Raw genomic sequence first — 19,061 nt, forward strand, 5'->3', positions numbered from 1 at the left:
ACGCCTCAACTAGAGCCCACGTGCCGCAAACTACAGAGCCCACTCGCCCTGGAGCCCACGCGCCACAACTAGATAAAAGCCCACGCACCACAACGAAAGATCCCGCAGGCCTCAACGAAGATCCTGTGTGCCGCAGGCAACTAAGACCTGACGCAGCCAGAAAAAAAAAAAAACCTACCCATTAGATCCTAGCTACTCTCAACAGGCATCTTGAGACAACTAATCAAAACGCACATAGGGAAAAAAAATGAAAAGGAAGATCAGTTACCCAAGAGATTTTGAACCCATTATACTATTTTAATGATGAAAGTAGCACTCCACTCATTACAGCATTTAGTAATTCCTTAGAGACAGCAGGTTTCAAGAAAAATTATTTTGAAATTATTTCAAACGTATAGAAATTGCAAGGTTAGTACAAATGATTCCAGTACACTCTTCACCCAGATTCCCTGTACTTTGCCCCATTTGCTTGCTCTGTTTTTTTCTAAACCATTTGAGAGTTAGCTACAGACATCATCATGCCCCTAATGTTAAATATTTTGACATGTACATTTTAAAAACAAGGACAAAAAAATAAAAAATAAAAACAAGAACATTCTCTTTTATAACCACAGAACAATGATCAAATTGAGAAAATTGAACACTCATATGATACTATTATCTGGAATACAGTCCATACTCAAATTTCACCAATTATCCCAATAACGTCCTTCATGTCAATTTTCTCCCCTGATGCAAGATCCAATCTAGGATCATGCATTTCATTTACGTGTCAAGTCTCTTTAGTCTCTTTCAATCTGGAACAGTTCTGTGGTCGTTTTTTACTTTCACGACCTTAATATTTTTGAAAAATTGTCTTACAAAACCCCTCAAGTTGGTTTCTCTGAAATTTCCTCATAGATTCAGGTAAAACATTTTGGGCATGAAGAGCACAGAGGTGCTACGTGTCCTTCTAGGTGACCCCTGACCCCCATCAGGAGGTGATCACCTGGTCAAGGTGGTATCCCTCAGTCTCTCCACTATAAAGTTACCATATATCCCTTTGTAACTGAAATACTTTGTAACTGGGGAAATACTTTGAAACTATGAAAATATCCTGTTCCTCTTCAACTTTCCATTGTTGATTCCTCCATGAATCAATTATTACTATAATGATTGCAAAATAGTCATTTTTCTAATTTTATTATTCCTTCTACATTTATTAGCTGGCATTCTAGAGGAGCTTTTCCTCTATCCCCTTTGTATTTTATTTGCTTACTTTATTCAGTGGGTTATAATCCATTATTGTCATTATTCATTCTGAGCTTATATTGACCCATATTGTTCTTTTAACAATGTGGGAGATGGCTCCTATGTTCTTTTAACATTTAATACCATAAAAGGTATTATCCCAACCTTACAGACAAGGAAAATGAAGTGGCTTACCCTTTTATAAAGGTAAGTCAAAGTTTGTTGTAGAACTGGACAGTCTTTCAGCTGGAAAGTTAACTAAAAGCTCAGTTATAAAATTTACAATTGTTCCTTTTTGGTTTTTTTTAATTTTATTTTTGGCTATGTTGGGTCTTTGTTGCCTCACGCGGGCTTTCTCTAGTTGCAGTGAGCGGGGGCTACTCTTCATTGCTGTGCCCAGGCTTGCAGAGCACAGGCTCTAGGCATACAGGCTTCAGTATTTGTGGCGCGCAGGCTCTAGAGCGCAGGCTCGGTGGTTGTGGTGCACGGGCTTAGTTACTCCGCGGCATGTGAGATCTTCCTAGACCAGGGCTCGAACCAGTGTCCCCTGCATTAGCAGGCAGATTCTTAACCACTGTGCCACCAGGGAAGCCCTACAATTGTTCCTTGCAACCATCACTTACAGCACCCCATAACTATGCTAGCACCTAGTTTTAAGAAAAAAACAGAAAAGGAGGGGGACTTTGCATTAAAGTAAAATAACAGAGTACTCTTAACATTTCCTTTCAACACAGTAGACCATAGCATTTAAATCTACTGGATTCCTAAAATGGTCAAGAGTTTAAAAGATCCTATTTACTATTCATTATTATTTTTAATTACATCAAATACATATTCATTCAATTCTATGACTACCCTATGAGGTATGAGGTAGCTATTATTATCTCACTTTACCAATGAGAAAAAATTTAAAAGATAAGTCAAAGAGGGACTTCCCTGGCAGTCCATTGGTTAAGACTTCACCTTCCAATACAGCGGGTGTGGGTTCGATCCCCTGGTCGGGGAGCTAAGATCCCACATGCCTCCTGGCCAGAAAACCAAAACATAAAACAGAAGCGATATTGAAATAAATTCAATAAAGACTTTAAAAATGGTCCACATCAAAAAAAAAAGTCAAAGAATCACATTTCAAAAGGCCTAGATTGTTTAATTTATTATCCATCACCAGATATGTGGATTTTACCCAGAACCAAGAAGTCTCCACCATCTGGCAGGGGGTAAGGAATGGAAAGGAAAAAGCAAAAACAGGGAGTAAAACCAGTATTAAGTTGGAACTTGGTAAATCTGGTTCCTGGAAAAATCACAGAATCACTGCCATAAAGGGCATCAGCTATAGACCTAATAACCAATGACAAGTGTAAAATCCAGGCCATAAGGGGTTTGATAAAGTCTGCTAATGTATTTAGAAGGTTAGGTGAGTGAGTCTCTAAAAAAAGAAAATGCTATTAGGACAAGCACTTGTAAATCTTCATCAACAGTAGAAAGGCCATCTAATAATGTCATATGTCAATTATACCTCAACAATAAAGAAAAGAAAAAAGAAAAGAAAAGGAGTAGAAAAGAAAAGCCTGTGTACTTAGAAGTCTAACTGCAGTCTGGGTTACAGAGGCTACACAGAATGGTGGAAAGAACACTGGACCAGAATTAGGAGATCTGGGTCCCAAATTTCTAATCTGTACAACTAAGAGGTTGGATAACTTTCTCTCTCAAGGGCCTCCCAGCTGCAAAATTCCTTAAGATACAAAACTGCACTTGCTGCTGAGCGTGACTTAGGCAAGGCATGAATCATAACGGGGAGGTGAGGCATCTGGGGTGCCATCACTAAGATCAGTCCAACAAATTTAACTTATTTCACTCCATAATGTTACAAATTTGGCTTAATTTCTGCATTTCTTCAGGAACAAGAAGGGGGATAAGAAGCAGATGGTGGGGTTTAAATACTTGTTTTCAATCCCTTATTTTTCATAGCTTCAAAATATGCAGTTTCCACAGCATTTTAAAATTTGAGAGTTGCATAGTGGTATAAACATTATGTCAACTACAAAAATACGCAGGACATGAACTGGTAACATATACAAATGAAAGTCACCAAAGTATGACATGAAATTGTAAACAATATTTGTGAGCAAAACTCTTTCAAAAAACATTGCTCTATTTTCTTTTCAATGAAAATCACTTCATTCTTCCTTTCTTCCTTTTATCTTCCCTCTCAACCTGCCTGAGTCCTAACAGAGCAGACAAGACTGCTGAACCCTTTCTTTGTATGAATCGTAACTGGGTAACTTTTCCTATACGTGACACCAACCTTGAAATGGTTGACTCTTCAGAGACATGATGGGCTCTAGCAATTTACCCTTCCCAGCAAACGTTCACCTTTCATTCAATTTGTGGGCTGCCACAGAGCCAGGTACAGGCGTACTTGGAACGTATTGACCAGTTTCTTCTCTCTTAGAATGGTGTTCATTTAAAACATATTTTTTGTAGTTCAAATGGAACTTTGGCAATAATAGAAACTTACTGATTAATAGGCTCCTGAAAACAACCTTCCCCATTTTGTTGAATGACTCCAGTTCCCTCAAAAGCTGACAGATACTGCAATGGCCACATGGCCCTGGTTACCTACTGTCATGAGTCTCAGTGCTCTGTTGCTTTAAGTTTACTTTACTTACTCAGACTCTTCTCAATGCTCAGTATAACTTAAGGCTCTTTCTTCCTCACACCCTAATGTGTTTTTTTTTTTAATTGGGGTATAGTTGCTTTACAATGTTGTGTTAGTTTCTGCTGTACAGTGGAGTGAATCAGCTATATGTATACATATGTCCCCTCTTTTTTGGATTTCCTTCCCATTTAGGTCACCTCAGAGCATTAAGTAAAGTTCCCTGTGCTATACAGCAGGTTCTCATTAGTTATCTATTTTATACATATTAGTGTATATGTGTCGATCCTAATCTCCTAATTCACTCCATCCCTCTCTTCTCCCCTTGGTGTCCATACATTTGTTCTCTATGTCTGTGTCTCTATTTCTGCCTTGCAAACAGGTGCATCTGCACCATTTTTCGTTGAAGAAATCAATTTAAGGCAAAAATTTATTAACCTTTGGCTTTAATATTGTGTAAATTTTCTGAGGCAGATCATCCAAGAATCCAGTTGCTTTCCATATTTAAATAAACTCACATTTAACAAATCAGGCTATTTGCTGATTTTGAAACTGGCCTACTAAAATAAGCGGCTTTAAACACGTATAAATCCAAAAGGGGGGGAAAAAAAGGCTTCCCTACTTAGCAATTCCAGTTCTGGGTATTCACCCAGAATAATTCGAAGCAGGGTCTTAAGAAATATTTGTATATCCATGTTCCTAGCCACGTTATCCACAATAGCCAAAACGTGGAAGTAACCCAAGTGTCCACCAACAGATAAACGGATAAACAAAATGTAGTATATACATACAATGTAATATTAATATTATTCAGCCCTAGAAAGGAAGGAAATTCTGAAACATGCTATAACGTGGATGAATACTGAGGACTTGACGCTAAGGGAAAGAAGCCAGTCATAAAGGGACAAATATGATTCCACTTACATAACGTACCTCAAATAGTCAAATTCACAGAGATGGAAAGAAGAATGGTGGTTGCCAGGGGTTATGGGAAGAGAGGGAATGGGGACTAGTTGTTTAATGGGTACAGAGTTTTAGTTTTACAAGAAGAAAGAGTTCTGGAGGTTAGCTGCACAACAATATGAATGTACTTAATGCTACTGAACTGTACACTTTAAAAATGGTTAAGATGGTAAATTTTATGTTATGCATATTTTACCACAATTTTAAAAAATTCTTCTCTATGTCACAAAGCTAAATCCTAGGGTTGAAAGCCCTTTTAGTCTGAACTACCACATTATCCATCATTTTACCGACACTCGGCAGGGTGAGAAGTCAAGCGAGACAAATAGCTCTTTCTGAGTACCTTATGCTGCTTAATGACAGGTGTGTTGTCCGAAATAATTAGCTTTTAAAAAGGAATAGCCTTAACTCTCCTCTGGAGCTGGTTAGTGACTTCAGTTTCCCTTCATTAAGTTCTTGACAGCTCAATGTCCTCACATCTGTCATCGTTTGAGAGACTGATTCCAAGAACATAAATTGCTTCAAGGACTAGGCAACAAATTTATTCTGGTTCATGGGGCAGATCTGAACCCATCTGTTTTCTAATCAAAAGCCATATTTGAATCAGTTTGTTCCATCACAGGACCATACTAATGGGAGCAACACAATAATATGGTATTTTCCTCCTTTCTATCCATGCACTGTAGATGATTACAGGAAACACAAATCAATTACAGGCATGAGAGCATCCTCAGAAACAAGGTCTTTGCAGACCGTAGGACCTTCTACCTTTTCAGGTTTTATCTGTTTATTCTTCAGACCACAGTGATTTTGTTTCCTCTCATTGACATGGTTTCTTCCTGAATTACATAGTCGATAATACTCTTATTACCAACTTACCTTAATCTTTTTTGAAGCTGTAAACTGTCGTGGATGATCCTTTTAACAAACTCTAATTCGCCTCCTTCTGCCATGATCTCTGTGATCCCTCCTGTATTTACTGAGCTAGGTGGGGGTCTTCGAGGGTTTCGAGAGTTTACTCCCTGAACAACACAACAACAACAACAAACCCTGGTGAAAAACCTTTACACCTTAAGGTAAGGTGACTGTAACCTAGTTTTACACAAGAATGCTTACACATAATTTCCGTTTCCAGGTATCATGCTAGATTTGGGATTTAAAAATCGTATAATCTTGGCATTTGAAACAATGGCATTCATGCAAATACTCCCTCCCAGGGTCTTTACCTTCCATCTTTGTGATTAAACATACTAACATTTTACCTTTTTTTTTTTTTTTTTTTTGCGGTACGCGGGCCTCTCACTGCTGTGGCCTCTCCCGTTGTGGAGCGCAGGCTCAGCGGCCATGCCTCAAGGGCCCAGCCGCTCCACGGCATGTGGGATCTTCCCGGACTGGGGCACGAACCCATGTCCCCCACATTGGTAGGCGAACTCTCAACCACTGTGCCACCAGGGAAGCCCCATTTTACCTTTTTATCTAGCCAATTCTGTCACTTTTTCTTTATGTTTTCTCTCTTGGTATCATACACTGAAAATATTCCAACCAAAGATTATATAAATATTTTTTTGTTTTCTTCTAGTATTTTATGGTGTCACTTTTTTTTTTTTTTTGCAGTACGCGGGCCTCTCCCATTGCGGAGCACAGGCTCCGGACACGCAGGCTCAGCGGCCATGGCTCACAGGCCTAGCCACTCCACGGCATGTGGGATCTTCCCAGACTGGGGCACGAACCCGTGTCCCCTGCATTGGCAGGCGGACTCTCAACCACTGTGCCACCAGGGAAACCCTATGGTGCCACTTTTAAAATTTAAATATTTAATCCACTCCTACCTCACACCATATAAAAAAAAACCCAAATAGATCAAAGATTTAAATGTAAAAAGCTAAAACAATAAAACTCTTAGAAGAAAATATAGGAGTAAATCTTCATGACCTTGCATTAGGCAATGGTTTCTTAGATATGACACCAAAAGCATAAGCAACAGAAGAGAAAATAGATAAACTGGACTTCCTCAAAAGTAAAAACTTCCAGGCTGCAAGGGACACCATCAAGAAAATGAAAAGACAACCCACAGAATGGGAGAAAATATTCGCAAATAATATATCTAATGAGGGACTTGCATATAGAATACATAAAGAATTCTTACAACAATAATAAAAAGAAAAATAACCCAATTTAAATGGGCAAAGGATCTGAATAGGCATTTCTCCAAAGAAGATACACAAATGGCCAATAAGCACACAAAAAGATATTCCATATCATTAGCCATTAGGGACGTGCACATTAAAACCATGATGAGATGCTACTTCATACTCTCTAGGATGGCTATAATCAAGAAGACAGATAAAAACAAGTGTTGACAAAGATGTGGAGAAATTGGAACTCTCATACACTACTCATAGTGGAATAAAAAATGGTGCAGCCATTTTGGATAACATTCTGGCAGTTCCTCAAACAATTAAACATAGAGTTACCATATGACCCAGTGATTCCACTCCTAGGTATACACCTCAGAGAAATGAAAACATGTTCACACAACACTTGTACATGAATGCTCACAGCAGCATTGTTCAAAATAGCCAAAAAGTGAATAAAACCCAAATGTCCATCAACAGATGAATGTATCAGTAAAACGTGATATTTCCATATAATGGAATATTATTCGGCAATAAAAAGAAATGAAGTACTGATACATGCTACAATATGGATGAAGCTTGAAAACATATTATGCTTAGTGAGAGAAGTCAGCCACAAAAGGCCACATATTACATGATTCCATTTTTATGAAATATCCGAAACAGGCAACTCCACAGAAACAGAAAGTAGACTGATGGTTGCCTAGGACTAAGGGGGCTGCAAGGAAACCGAGAGTAATTGCTAATGAGTGTGGGTTTTTTTTTTTTTTTTTTTTTTGAGTGTGGGTTTTTACTTTTGTTTTTTTCGCGGGGTGGGTGATGAAAATGCTCTAAAATTGATTGTGGTGATGGCTGCACAACTCTGTGGATATACTAAAAATAATTAAATTCTACCCTTTAAGTGGGTGAATTGATGGCACGTAAATTGTATTTCAGTAAAGTTGCTATAAAAAGATATTTATTTCTGGTGCTAGTTATAGTCTATTTCTTCATCTGGATGCTGGTTCTATAAGAATATTCACTCTGGAAAATCCAGTTTACACTCATGGCATGTGTACTTTTATGTACATATGTTGTATCTCAACTTTTTTTTTTTTTTTTTTTTTTGCGGTACGCGGGCCTCTCACTGCTGTGGCCCCTCCCGCTGCGGAGCACAGGCTCCGGACGCGCAGGCTCAGCGGCCATGGCTCACGGGCCCAGCTGCTCCGCGGCATGTGGGATCCTCCCGGACCGGGGCACGAACCCGCGTCCCCTGCATCGGCAGGCGGACTCTCAACCACTGTGCCACCAGGGAAGCCCATGTATCTCAACATTTTTTAAAAGAAATGTACACCAGGATGTGGCTATTTTATCAATAGTTCTCAAATTTATCTGCACTGAAGGCTAAAATTTAGATTTCTTAAATCCTGCTTCACTTCATGTTCCAATCTAGAATGTTGGTATTGCTAATAAATTTCTGCCCACTTCCCCTCCCTGCCCACAACCAAATTTAATCCATCTGGAATTTATTTTGTTATGAGGTATGTAAATGGTACTTAAGAGTATCTGAGTGATTCTAAAAACAATTTATTCTCTCAAAGTTTTAAGCATACACACCCCCTCGTTTCCTTCTGATTAATATTATTCACTTTCTATTAATTCTTCTCTAGATGAAGGAAAACTTAGGTTAAATCAATAATATTTTATTGATTTTTAATAGGTTAGTTTTCTTAGCCAATGCATCTTTCCATATTCATAAGCAAATATATTTTATTTCATGAAATGAATATATTCATTTCAAGTTGGAAAGACTAAATAAGACATTTGTTTGCTATCAAATGACAGCTGGCAGTAAAACCAGTGACCCTCTCCTTAAGCCAATAAGCCCAATGCAGTAGACTGTAACCTAAGTTGGTCCAATCAGAAGAAATCCAAATGTTAAATGGTTTGGGGAAGAAAAAAGCTCTCTTCTCACCCTCTCCCACTCCCCAAATATTACTCTGCCACAAGTAAACGAGCCTGAGAACAAAAACAACCAAGGGCCCGATAAGAGCCAAGGGGAACCTGAAAAAACAGAGTCTCAGCCTTGATATTATTATGAACTCCTCGATCAAACTGTTCCTGAAGTCCATGCTATTGCTGGATTTCTCAGATATGTAAACCAATAAACTTTCTTGTTAAGTCAATCTGAATTGGGTTTTCAGGTGTTTGATACCAGAAGCATCCTAACTGATACAGCTTCCAAAATAAAAGTTGCTCTTATCTTGCAACAAGGAAAACTTAACTAAATATTCCACTACTTTAAAGCAGAAGATATCTTACCTTGGCTTCCAACTGATTGGCAAAAAAGGGAGGGTTGCACATGCAAAAGTCATAGATTATCTCAGATTCTTCTTTAAGAGCATCCATCAGGAGTGTCTTCTGTGGTACTTTTACCACTAGGAGAAAAAACAGAGACTGTTAACTACGATTACGACTGTGGTAGTTTTCAAATATGTCCACATATTCTTTGCTACTAGTTCCTTCAAGAGGTAGAGTTCGATTTCCCTCTCCTTGAGTGTAGCTTCACTCAATGACTCGCTTTTACTGAAGAGAATGTGATGAGCGTGATAGGGTATCACTTCTGACGCTAGGTCATAAAAAGCAATCCGGCTTCCTCCTTGTCTTATCTCTTAAACTACTTGCTCTAGGAGAGGCCAGCTGACATGCTGTAATGATGCTCAAGTAGCCCTGAGGAGAGATCCACATGGCAATGAACTAAAGCTTGCTGCCAAAAGCAATGTAAGTGAGCCATCTGGAAAGCACATCTCTACCCCCAGGCTTTCAGAGGGCAGCCTCATGAAAGACTCTGAACCAGAACCATCCAGCTAGGCCACACCCAAACTCCTGACCCACAGGAACCACGAGATTATTAATAAATGTTTATTGTTTAATAACCATGTCTCTGCCAGATTTTGGAGTAATTTGTAACACAGGAATGGATAACTAAAAAACTCATTAATAATATATTAATATCTCCCCTTGCGATATGTTTAACACTAGTAAGAAAAGCCTATTTCTTCCAAAGAGAGATATAAAGTCTATTTAATGACAAAAAACTAAAACAAAAACAAAAAACCCAGCCCTTTATATATATACAATAAGCACAGACGTAAAAATTAACTAAGCATTAAGGAGATTTGACTATTTGTAGCACAGTTCCATGTACTAAAATAAAAAAGACAGCATAATTTAATCAAAAGCAGGATTTTCTTCCTTTTAAAAATCTTGGTGACTAGGTTACTTTATACACAATTGATTCTCATCTTTAGTGGTAGCACTGTTCTATAGTCACCACGAACGCTGAATTAGTGAATACTGAACCACTAGCTCCTAAGAGAAATACATGATTAGGTAAGTTTGAGCCTCTGGTCCCAACATTTTCATCAACCGATCAATACATATCCTTACTCATTCATCAACATTGAACTCATGGCCGACAGTACTATAACATGTCTGAACGAAACTTATCTGGCACATGTATTTTCTCTGTAAGGCACATCATGGCCTTCTTGTACTTAGGAACGCTAGGCAGTACTTAAGCACTGTTTTAGGGGACATTATAAACAGCAACATCACCAATAAAAGCACAAAACTGCAAAAAAAAAAAAGAAAAAGTGGTACTAAACACACCATGAAAAGGACACTTGTTTACAGTATGAGAGCTGAAACAAGACAGCAGGGCATTGCCTTGTCCAACTTCAGCTGGGAACACGCATGCTGGGTGACTCAAATTTTTTGCTGCTTTGCACGTGTCTGTGAATGATCACAAAAGTACCATGAGTATTGATGTGGAGGCTAAAAATAGCCCCTAGTAGGCACACTTTAGCAAGTAGGCAAATTCACAAACACAGAATTCACAAATTATGAGGATCGACTGTATTTACTCTGTTTCCTTCTGAGTTAATTCTGGTAACAAAGGAGCAAACCAAATTACAATGTACCAGATTGTTTTAAATTACCAAAGTTTGTATATTAAAGCAGAAGACAATGAGATGTGTTAAATTAGAAAGACAGGTTAATAAACAAAGCTTGAAAGGAGTATTTATTCTACAGAGCTAACCTTTTATAAGATCCGATAAGTTATTCTGTTCCACATTCTTCTTTGCATAGTTGAAGCACATGTCATCTACTTCTGTTGCAAGGAAATACCAGCCATTTAAGGTTGTTCCAAGTAAAGGATAGATGCAGGATGCCCCAGTACCTAGTACGGTAGGAATTCAAAACACATTGCACACACCTGAGAGGAAGGTGAGCCCAACAAGCAAAAACACCATTCTTCACTTCTTAGAATTTCTTATAGCCTTAACAGCTTAAACCACAAGCTGGTACTGATTACACACATACTGTGGCTACTGGCTTCATGTATGTTAGTCTTAACTCATAATTAGATTCAAATTTCCTAGAGGGTAGAAACCTTGCTGTCTTCTTTGTATGCTGTACGTAAAATGAAGTTTGCATAATTGGCTGGTGATCAAGAAATACGTGACTGACTAACTGAAAATAGTCAAAGCAATTTAATTTACTTTATAAAAAGTCTTCATTTTAAATCTCTCCCAAACTTGATTTTCTTGAAAGAAATCAGTGTTATTTGTTAAAACACCACAGTAATATCTTAAAATAGATCAATGTATACATCCCATTCTACAAAAGCAGAAAAAAATACATAGGGTATAAAATTTTTATAATATTAAACCACCCAATTCCCCTCATATCTATCTGTAAGTTGTTACCTGAAGGAAACCAGAAGTTAAACAAAACAAAAAAACCCTAAAAACTAAAGAGAGGATTCATTTCTTAGATGTGGAGACATGGAAAAACATTTGATCCAGATCCAAAACATCAGTCATTGGCTTGCCCCACCATAGTTTCAAGGGAGACATTCAAAGGCAAATGGTCCAGGCAAAAATCTCTCTGACAGCTAGGGTTTGGTTCTAAACTTGCATGTAGAACCTCTAACCATAGACTGGACAAGTATATGTTTGAGTATATACTAACGACAAATAATTGCTTTTACAACCTTTAACTGATCTTGGCCAGTAAGATCCTAAAGAGCATACTCAAGAGAAGAAAAGCTGGTATTCTTGGAGGCCCACAGTAGTCAGCCCATACTAGCCATTCCACGCCCACTTTCCACTGACCACATCATGGTGCCAGTCTAGTCTTCTAAGGATTTGGCAGGAAGAGCTGGAGGCCAGAGATACTCCTAACCCAGAGGAAAGCCAGTCTCATCTTACTGCTTCCTCATTAAGTACTCAGAACAGACTAGTAAAAGACATGACAACAAGTGATAGCCAGAACATTTAAGCTCTGACAGTCACAGTGATTGCTACACTCCCTATCATGTTCACCTAACAGCATCCTGGCCCTGATGCTACTGGGCAAACATCTCCTTGGGGATGTGGGAGGTGGTGCAGGAAGGAGTGGTAAAGGGTACTCAAGCTCCTCTCAGAGTTCACAATTATTTAGCCCCTGCTAGCCACTCAGAATAAGGAAATTAAGGAAATTTAAGTAGCACTTCCAGCTCTGTAGAAAAAAAAATCCAAACCAGATCCCAGGCCCTTGATTCTCATACAACTACCTCTCTCTTCGTACTTCAATTTCATTTAAAAGGAGAAAGAAAAAAGGACACCTTCCCTCAGCTGCCCTAACATCAGGTGCCAAGAGGGTAATAAACGCAGGTAAAAGACCTGTCCTTCGCCAAAAAAAATCAGGTTTCTCAATTCTTAAGACCAGAAGACTTACATTCTAACATCCTGATCCCCTCTGAAAGGTGAATGACATTTAAAAAAATATTTATTTATTTATTTTTGGCTGTGTTGGGTCTTTGTTACTGCACGCGGGCCATCTCTAGTTGCGGCAAGCAGGGGCTACTCTTCATTGCGGTGTGCAGGCTTCTCATTGTGGTGGCTTCTCTTGTTGCGGAGCACGGGCTCTAGGCACGTGGGCTTCAGTAGTTGCAGCACGTGGGCTCAGTAGTTGTGGCTCGCGGGCTCTAGAGCGCAGGGTCAGTAGTTGTGGGGCACAGGCTTAGTTACTCCACGGCATGTGGGATCTTCCTGGACCACGGCTCGAACCCGTGTCCCCTGCATTGGCAGGCGGATTCTTAACCACTGTGCCACCAGGGAAGCCCATGAATGACATTTTTAAATGGGTAATAATCCTTGTAATGATAAATAAAAATGAAAAGTTTATAACCATAGAATTAGAGCAAACTAATGGAGTCTGGGGGAAGAATTTATATAAAACCCTAATTAGAATGAATGTGATTTCAGCAAGAGTGCCCCTTGTGAAGAGCTAAAATCCATTAACCTCCTATATCCCCAAGTGTTATTTTAGAGGGTTTGGGGCATAATTAAAATAAATTAGTACTAAATAGGCTCTCAAGCTTTTAAAGCTTTTTATAACCCATCAGCCAATCTTCTGCCATGAACATAAAAGAAAAAAAACTTTTGTTAAACCCCATTATTTTTACATAGTGCTTAGTTCATATTGGATGTTCAGAATTTTGAATGTTGAAAGAATGATGTATTTATACATCGACATTCAACAAATCATTTACTGAACACCTACTGTGTGCCAGAAACTTTGCTAGGCTTTTGGATATTATAGTAAGCAAAAAAGTAATAGGCTCTGTACTTTGTTATCTAGTGGTAGAGAAAGACATTAATCAATCAGATAAGTGAATGTGTAGTTTAAAACTAAAAAAAATGCCATGAAGGAAAAAACATGGTTTTCTAAAGCTCATATTCAAGGAACCTATCTTATGCTGGAAGGTCAGAGAAGGTTTTCTTGAGAAAATAAGGCTTGAGTTGACAACTACAGTACAAATAAGAATTAATGAGGTGAAGGTGGGAAGTTCCAGGCAGAAGGAACAACATGTACAAAGGCCTGGAATCATGACATCTTATTAGAACAAGTGCCAAAAACATAAAAGAGAAGAATATAAGATGAGGCTTAGAGGGACTTCCCTGGTGGCGTAGTGGTTAAGAATCCGCCTGCGGGGACTTCCCTGGTGGCACAGTGGTTGAGAGTCTGCCTGCCAATGCAGGGGACACAGGTTCGCGCCTTGGTCTGGGAGGATCCCACATGCTGCAGAGCAACTAGGCCCGTGAGCCACAACTACTGAACCTGAGCTCTAGAGCCCGTGCGCCACAACTATTGAGACTGCGTGCCACAACTACTAAAGCCCACGCACCTAGAGCCCATGTTCTGCAACAAGAGAAGCCACCACAATGAGAAGCCCATGCACCACAACAAAGAGTAGCCCCTGCTTGCCGCAACTAGAGAAAGCCCACGCGCAGCAATGAAGACCCAATGCAGCCAAAAATAAATAATTAAAATAAATAAATTTATTAAAAAAGAGAAATCTATGAGGCTTAGAGAGACCTAGAGAGAGACCTAGAGGGCAGGAATCAGACAATGAAAATTCTAATAGGCCTAATAAAGGTTTCAGGTGTTTATCACAGAAGCAATAGGAAGCCATTAAAGTGGTAAAGATGTGCTCAGATATGGTTTATACATACTTTCTGGAGAATGGAATGGAGGGGCAACAGAGTGGACAAGAACAGAATAGTTGAGAAGCTATTCTGTAGACAGGGAGAAATGATGGTGACTTGGACTGGGATGGTGGCAGCTGAGAAGGAGAAAAATAGACAATTTAAGAAATATTTAAGAGAGAAAAACAGGAAACGGTGATAGACATTGTCAGTGAGAATGGAGAGAAGTCAATATCAAGGACGACAAGATTAGGAAGAAAGAATATGAGTTTGGTCTTGGATGTCACGAAGTCTGAGAAGTTTTTGAGATATCCAAGTTTCTCATATATTTGGGACTAGAGTTCAAGAAAAGTAATCTGCGTTGGAGGAATAAACAGTTTGTAGGTTATCTGCATGGAAGCAGAAAATAAAGTCATAGATATGGATGAAATTGCCTAGAGGTAGAGTGATGAATAAGAAAAGGGTTAAAGACTGAGCTTTAGGGATTCTCAACATTTAATACAAGAAAGTAAGCCTGAAAAGGGGAGAAGAGTGACTAGAAAGGAAAACAGAAAACCAGAGGAGTCTGGTGTCATGGAAGAAAATGGAGGAGAGTGCATAAAGGAGAAAGGAGGGGCTCAATAAATGCTGCTGCAAAGCTCATGTACGATGAGCACTGAAAACACACACAAATGCTGAACATTTACTACTATCTAGAAACTGTGTTTCCTACTAACTATGTTTAGAAATAGGGTCCACAGTTTTTAACTCAATTCTTCACACTTTCTATAAAGGATTAGTAAAGGCCAAAAGATTAACAAATTTCAAACCCTATCAAATGAAAATACTGGCTATAACAAAACATATAATGCATTTATAATCGCAAAACATACCATGGCTTCATTTCCTTCTGCTTCTCTACTTACATTCCCAAATGAATCAAACAGGACAGTCCTCCCCATTGCAGAAGATTACAATTAAGAGAACATCTTCTTTTAACTCGACGTCTTTTTTCTTCCCTTTAATTTTGGATTAAATACTCGCTATAAATAATCACCTAAGAGATTCCTAAAAGTATTCAGTCCCACATGATCTTTTATTAAGTGACCATCACCACAAAATCCCAATATAGGGATTACTGTACTAACACCAAATAATTCAGAGTAAAAATAATGCCCAACTGACACAGACATCAACGTGGTAATCTGAAAAGCTAAGAAAACAAGGGCCTCACTTTCATTCTGCACTTCTCTTACCCCCTTGCTCCATCTGGTGCTGACAATCCCTTCTCTTCTCAAGAGAAAGTGACAGCAGAAAAGCCTAGGTATCCCAAATAAGAACAGTGATATCTGTAGCCAGCTTCCTTCACACAACAAATACCCAGAAGTTTTCAAAGAATTTGCAAAGACCTCGCAAAATTTATAAAACTTATATTTAGCCAAAACATAATTGAAAACCATGTACCTATGTCAATTCCTCTTCGGAGAGTACTTTTGTCAGAGTCCTGATGACCGATCAGATCTTCTACCCAATGAATATAGTTGAGTCTCAAGGGAACTGTGGGAATTAGTCTCTCCAGCGGAATATCAATAGAAAGTCCAAAATCTTCTCTTAGGAGAGTACAAGTCAGAGCTCTGACTGCTTCAGGGTCTTTAAAATTAAGACTGAGGGGTGGAGAAAAAGAAGTAAAACTGATTAGTAAGACTCACTACGCTCTACAAGCTTTAATGCAACCAGGTAGGACCAAACACCCACCTGTTTCTTAAGAGATCACACATATAAATAGTTACGTAGCACATTCAGTGCAGTGGCATACACATATGGGCGTTTAACAGTCACAGTATGTGAAAGACAGCATAAATTTCCACCAAAAATACTGCATCTTCATACATGAAGCACAGAGGACAAGAGTACCTCTGTTCCAATTCCTGCCTAATTGTCTCCTTACTTAGTTATGTGACTTTGGACAAGTTATTTAGCCTCTATGAGACCGTTTCCTCAGCTGTAAAATGGGGATAATAATACCTATATGTAGAGTTGCTGTGAGATCATCTGTGAAAAGTACTAGCATAATGCCTACTACATAGTAACTGTTTTACAAGTGCTGGTTATTTTTACTATTATCAAATAACATGATTTGATGGTAGCATTCTTTGAAAATCATACTTAAAAGTGGAAAGGAAGCAGTATAAAATGTTTAATAATGAAAACAGGTTAACATACTTAAATATAACAAATACTACAAGCACCAAATTTTTAAATGTGACTATTTTTAGCAGGTTTCCTGAGGAATAATTTACATACTATAAATTCACCTGTAAGTACACAATAGTTTTTCCTATATTCCCAGAGTTGTGCAACCATCACCACAATCCAATTTTAGAACACTTCTATCACCCCCAAAAAGAAACCTCATGCCCATCTGCAAGTCATTCCTCATTTCCACCCTCAGCTCTAGGCAACCACTAATGTACTTTCTGTCTCCATAGATTTGCCTTTTGTGAACATCTCATACAAATGAATCATGTAATATGTGATCTCTGCATCTGGATTCTTTCACTTAGCATAATATTTGTGAGGTTCATCCATGGTGTAGCATGTGTCAGTACTTCATTTTTTTTTTTTTTTTTTTCGGTACGCGGGCCTGTTGTGGCCTCTCCCGTTGCGGAGCACAGGCTCCGGACGCACAGGCTCAGCGGCCATGGCTCATGGGCCCAGCCGCTCCACGGCACGTGGGATCTTCCCAGACCGGGGCACGAACCCGTGTCCCCTGCATCGGCAGGCGGACTCTCAACCACTGTGCCACCAGGGAAGCCCGATAGTCAATTTTTACACATGGAAAGAAATTCACATCTGAGTACCACACTAAAGCGTTCAAACAAGTTCACATTCTTTATTCTATAGCGGTAGCCCAATCTATTACTAAGCTTCATTGCTAGACGCACAAAAGGAATATAATCAATTCTGATGTCTATGTTCAAAGCCTTAAAACCTGAAATGTGAAATTTCAGAATTTTTCTATCAAAGAAACTTAATAACATAGATACCTTATAAAATAAACGATGAGCAGTATCATCTAAGAGCAGTACCTATTTACAGCTTTGTTAACCTAAAATTTCTGAATGTTATTTTGCACTGACATTTTGAATAAAATTGTGAAATTCAGGAATTGCAAACTCAAATATTTACAACATACTACTCAAAATGCCAGTCCCTGACAAGATACAGAACTTGTGCCAGAACGTAAATCAACACACTGAGAGTCATAACCAAAGACATGTCTGCTGAACTAAACGTGTGGCACAAGGTCCTCGCCTCTGTGGACAGTAATAAATGGTTTGTGGCCGAGCGGACAGACCAATGGCCACACTTCCAGTAGCACTATGCCAGATGACACAAGTGACCATTTCAAAGGGGATGGTCACTACTCAGTTCTAGGTAATGTCAAGTGGGTTTGCTGGCCCAGTTCTGCTAGATCTCTAAAATTTCCAAATGAAACCAGCAACCCATATTTTTATATGAAATTTCTATGATTCTTAAAATATATGTGGACAATAAATAACTGCAAGCCCTATATAATTCACAGGCCGACAGGTGGCAACCTCTATCGTAAATAACAGAATTATAAAGAAAGTTGGGGTACTTGGCTACTCCACACTTCTAAAGAAGTATAAAAGTGTTTCACTCTCTTTGGGCACTACTTTGCTCAACTGAGTTATATGGAATAGGTTAGAATTTTTAAGAGGTTGTGATTGCTGGCGTTCATTCCTTTACTCATTCAACAGGTATTACATGTCAGCTACATGCCAGGCATTGTGCAAAATGCTGGAGATATTGCAGTAAAAGCAAATACAGACATAATCTCTCCCTTCATGAAGCTGACAGTCTGGTAGAGGGTAGGTATTAATTTAAGAATCATTCGAATATATGTAAAATTGTCACTGTGATGAATGCTATAAAAGATAGATACGAGGTGCTAGGAAACCTACATAATAAGTGGAACTGCCTTAGGAAGGTCAGAGAAGGCTTCCCTGAGGACTGAAATAAAAACTAACAAAGAACAGGGGGAAGGGAACATGGTATTCTAGGGTCCTAGGTAAAGAGAAGAGCAAGTACAAAGACCCTGAGGCAGGAGACTTCATGGGGCATACTGAGAAACAGCTGTTTCTAACAACTGTGTCTAAAATGCAGATAGCAATGTAAGCATGCATGGTTTAAAATGAGGCTGGAGAGGAAGATAGAGGCCAGATTATATAGGACCTTATAATTAGGGTAACCATATAATTTTATCAATTAATTCGGGACACTTCTGAAAGTGAAAGTATCACACCAGGATAATTATAATCTATGTTAAGGATTTATGTCTGGTATAGAATAAGGATGGACCAAGTAGAAGCAGAGACACCAATGAGAAAGCTACTGCTGTCATCTGAGTTAAGAAGCTGGACAAAGGTGGCAGTGGCAAAGACAGGGAAAAGTGAAAGGAATTTAGAGACATTTAGGAGGGAAAATTGACAAGATCCGTTGATGGACTGATATGTGAGGTGAAGGAGGATGCGTTTACAGACATCTCCTAGGGCT

General features: G+C 38.9%; 1 protein-coding gene across 3 annotated transcripts in view; it reads right to left on the reverse strand.

Annotated features, from left to right (window-relative positions):
• METTL16 (methyltransferase 16, RNA N6-adenosine) overlaps positions 1-19,061 on the reverse strand; it is a 55,839-nt gene that overhangs the window by 21,422 nt on the left and 15,356 nt on the right. For all 3 annotated transcript variants that reach the window (XM_030861794.2, XM_030861798.2, XM_030861802.3), the window contains 4 exons: positions 15,945-16,144; positions 11,066-11,206; positions 9,286-9,401; positions 5,729-5,871 (listed from right to left, as the gene is read on the reverse strand). In XM_030861794.2, the coding sequence (XP_030717654.1) occupies positions 5,729-5,871; positions 9,286-9,401; positions 11,066-11,206; positions 15,945-16,144 (600 nt within the window). The remainder of the gene's footprint in view (positions 1-5,728; positions 5,872-9,285; positions 9,402-11,065; positions 11,207-15,944; positions 16,145-19,061) is intronic.

The sequence above is a fragment of the Globicephala melas genome, chromosome 20 (assembly GCF_963455315.2).
Source record: "Globicephala melas chromosome 20, mGloMel1.2, whole genome shotgun sequence".
Classification (NCBI taxonomy): Eukaryota; Metazoa; Chordata; class Mammalia; order Artiodactyla; family Delphinidae; genus Globicephala; species Globicephala melas.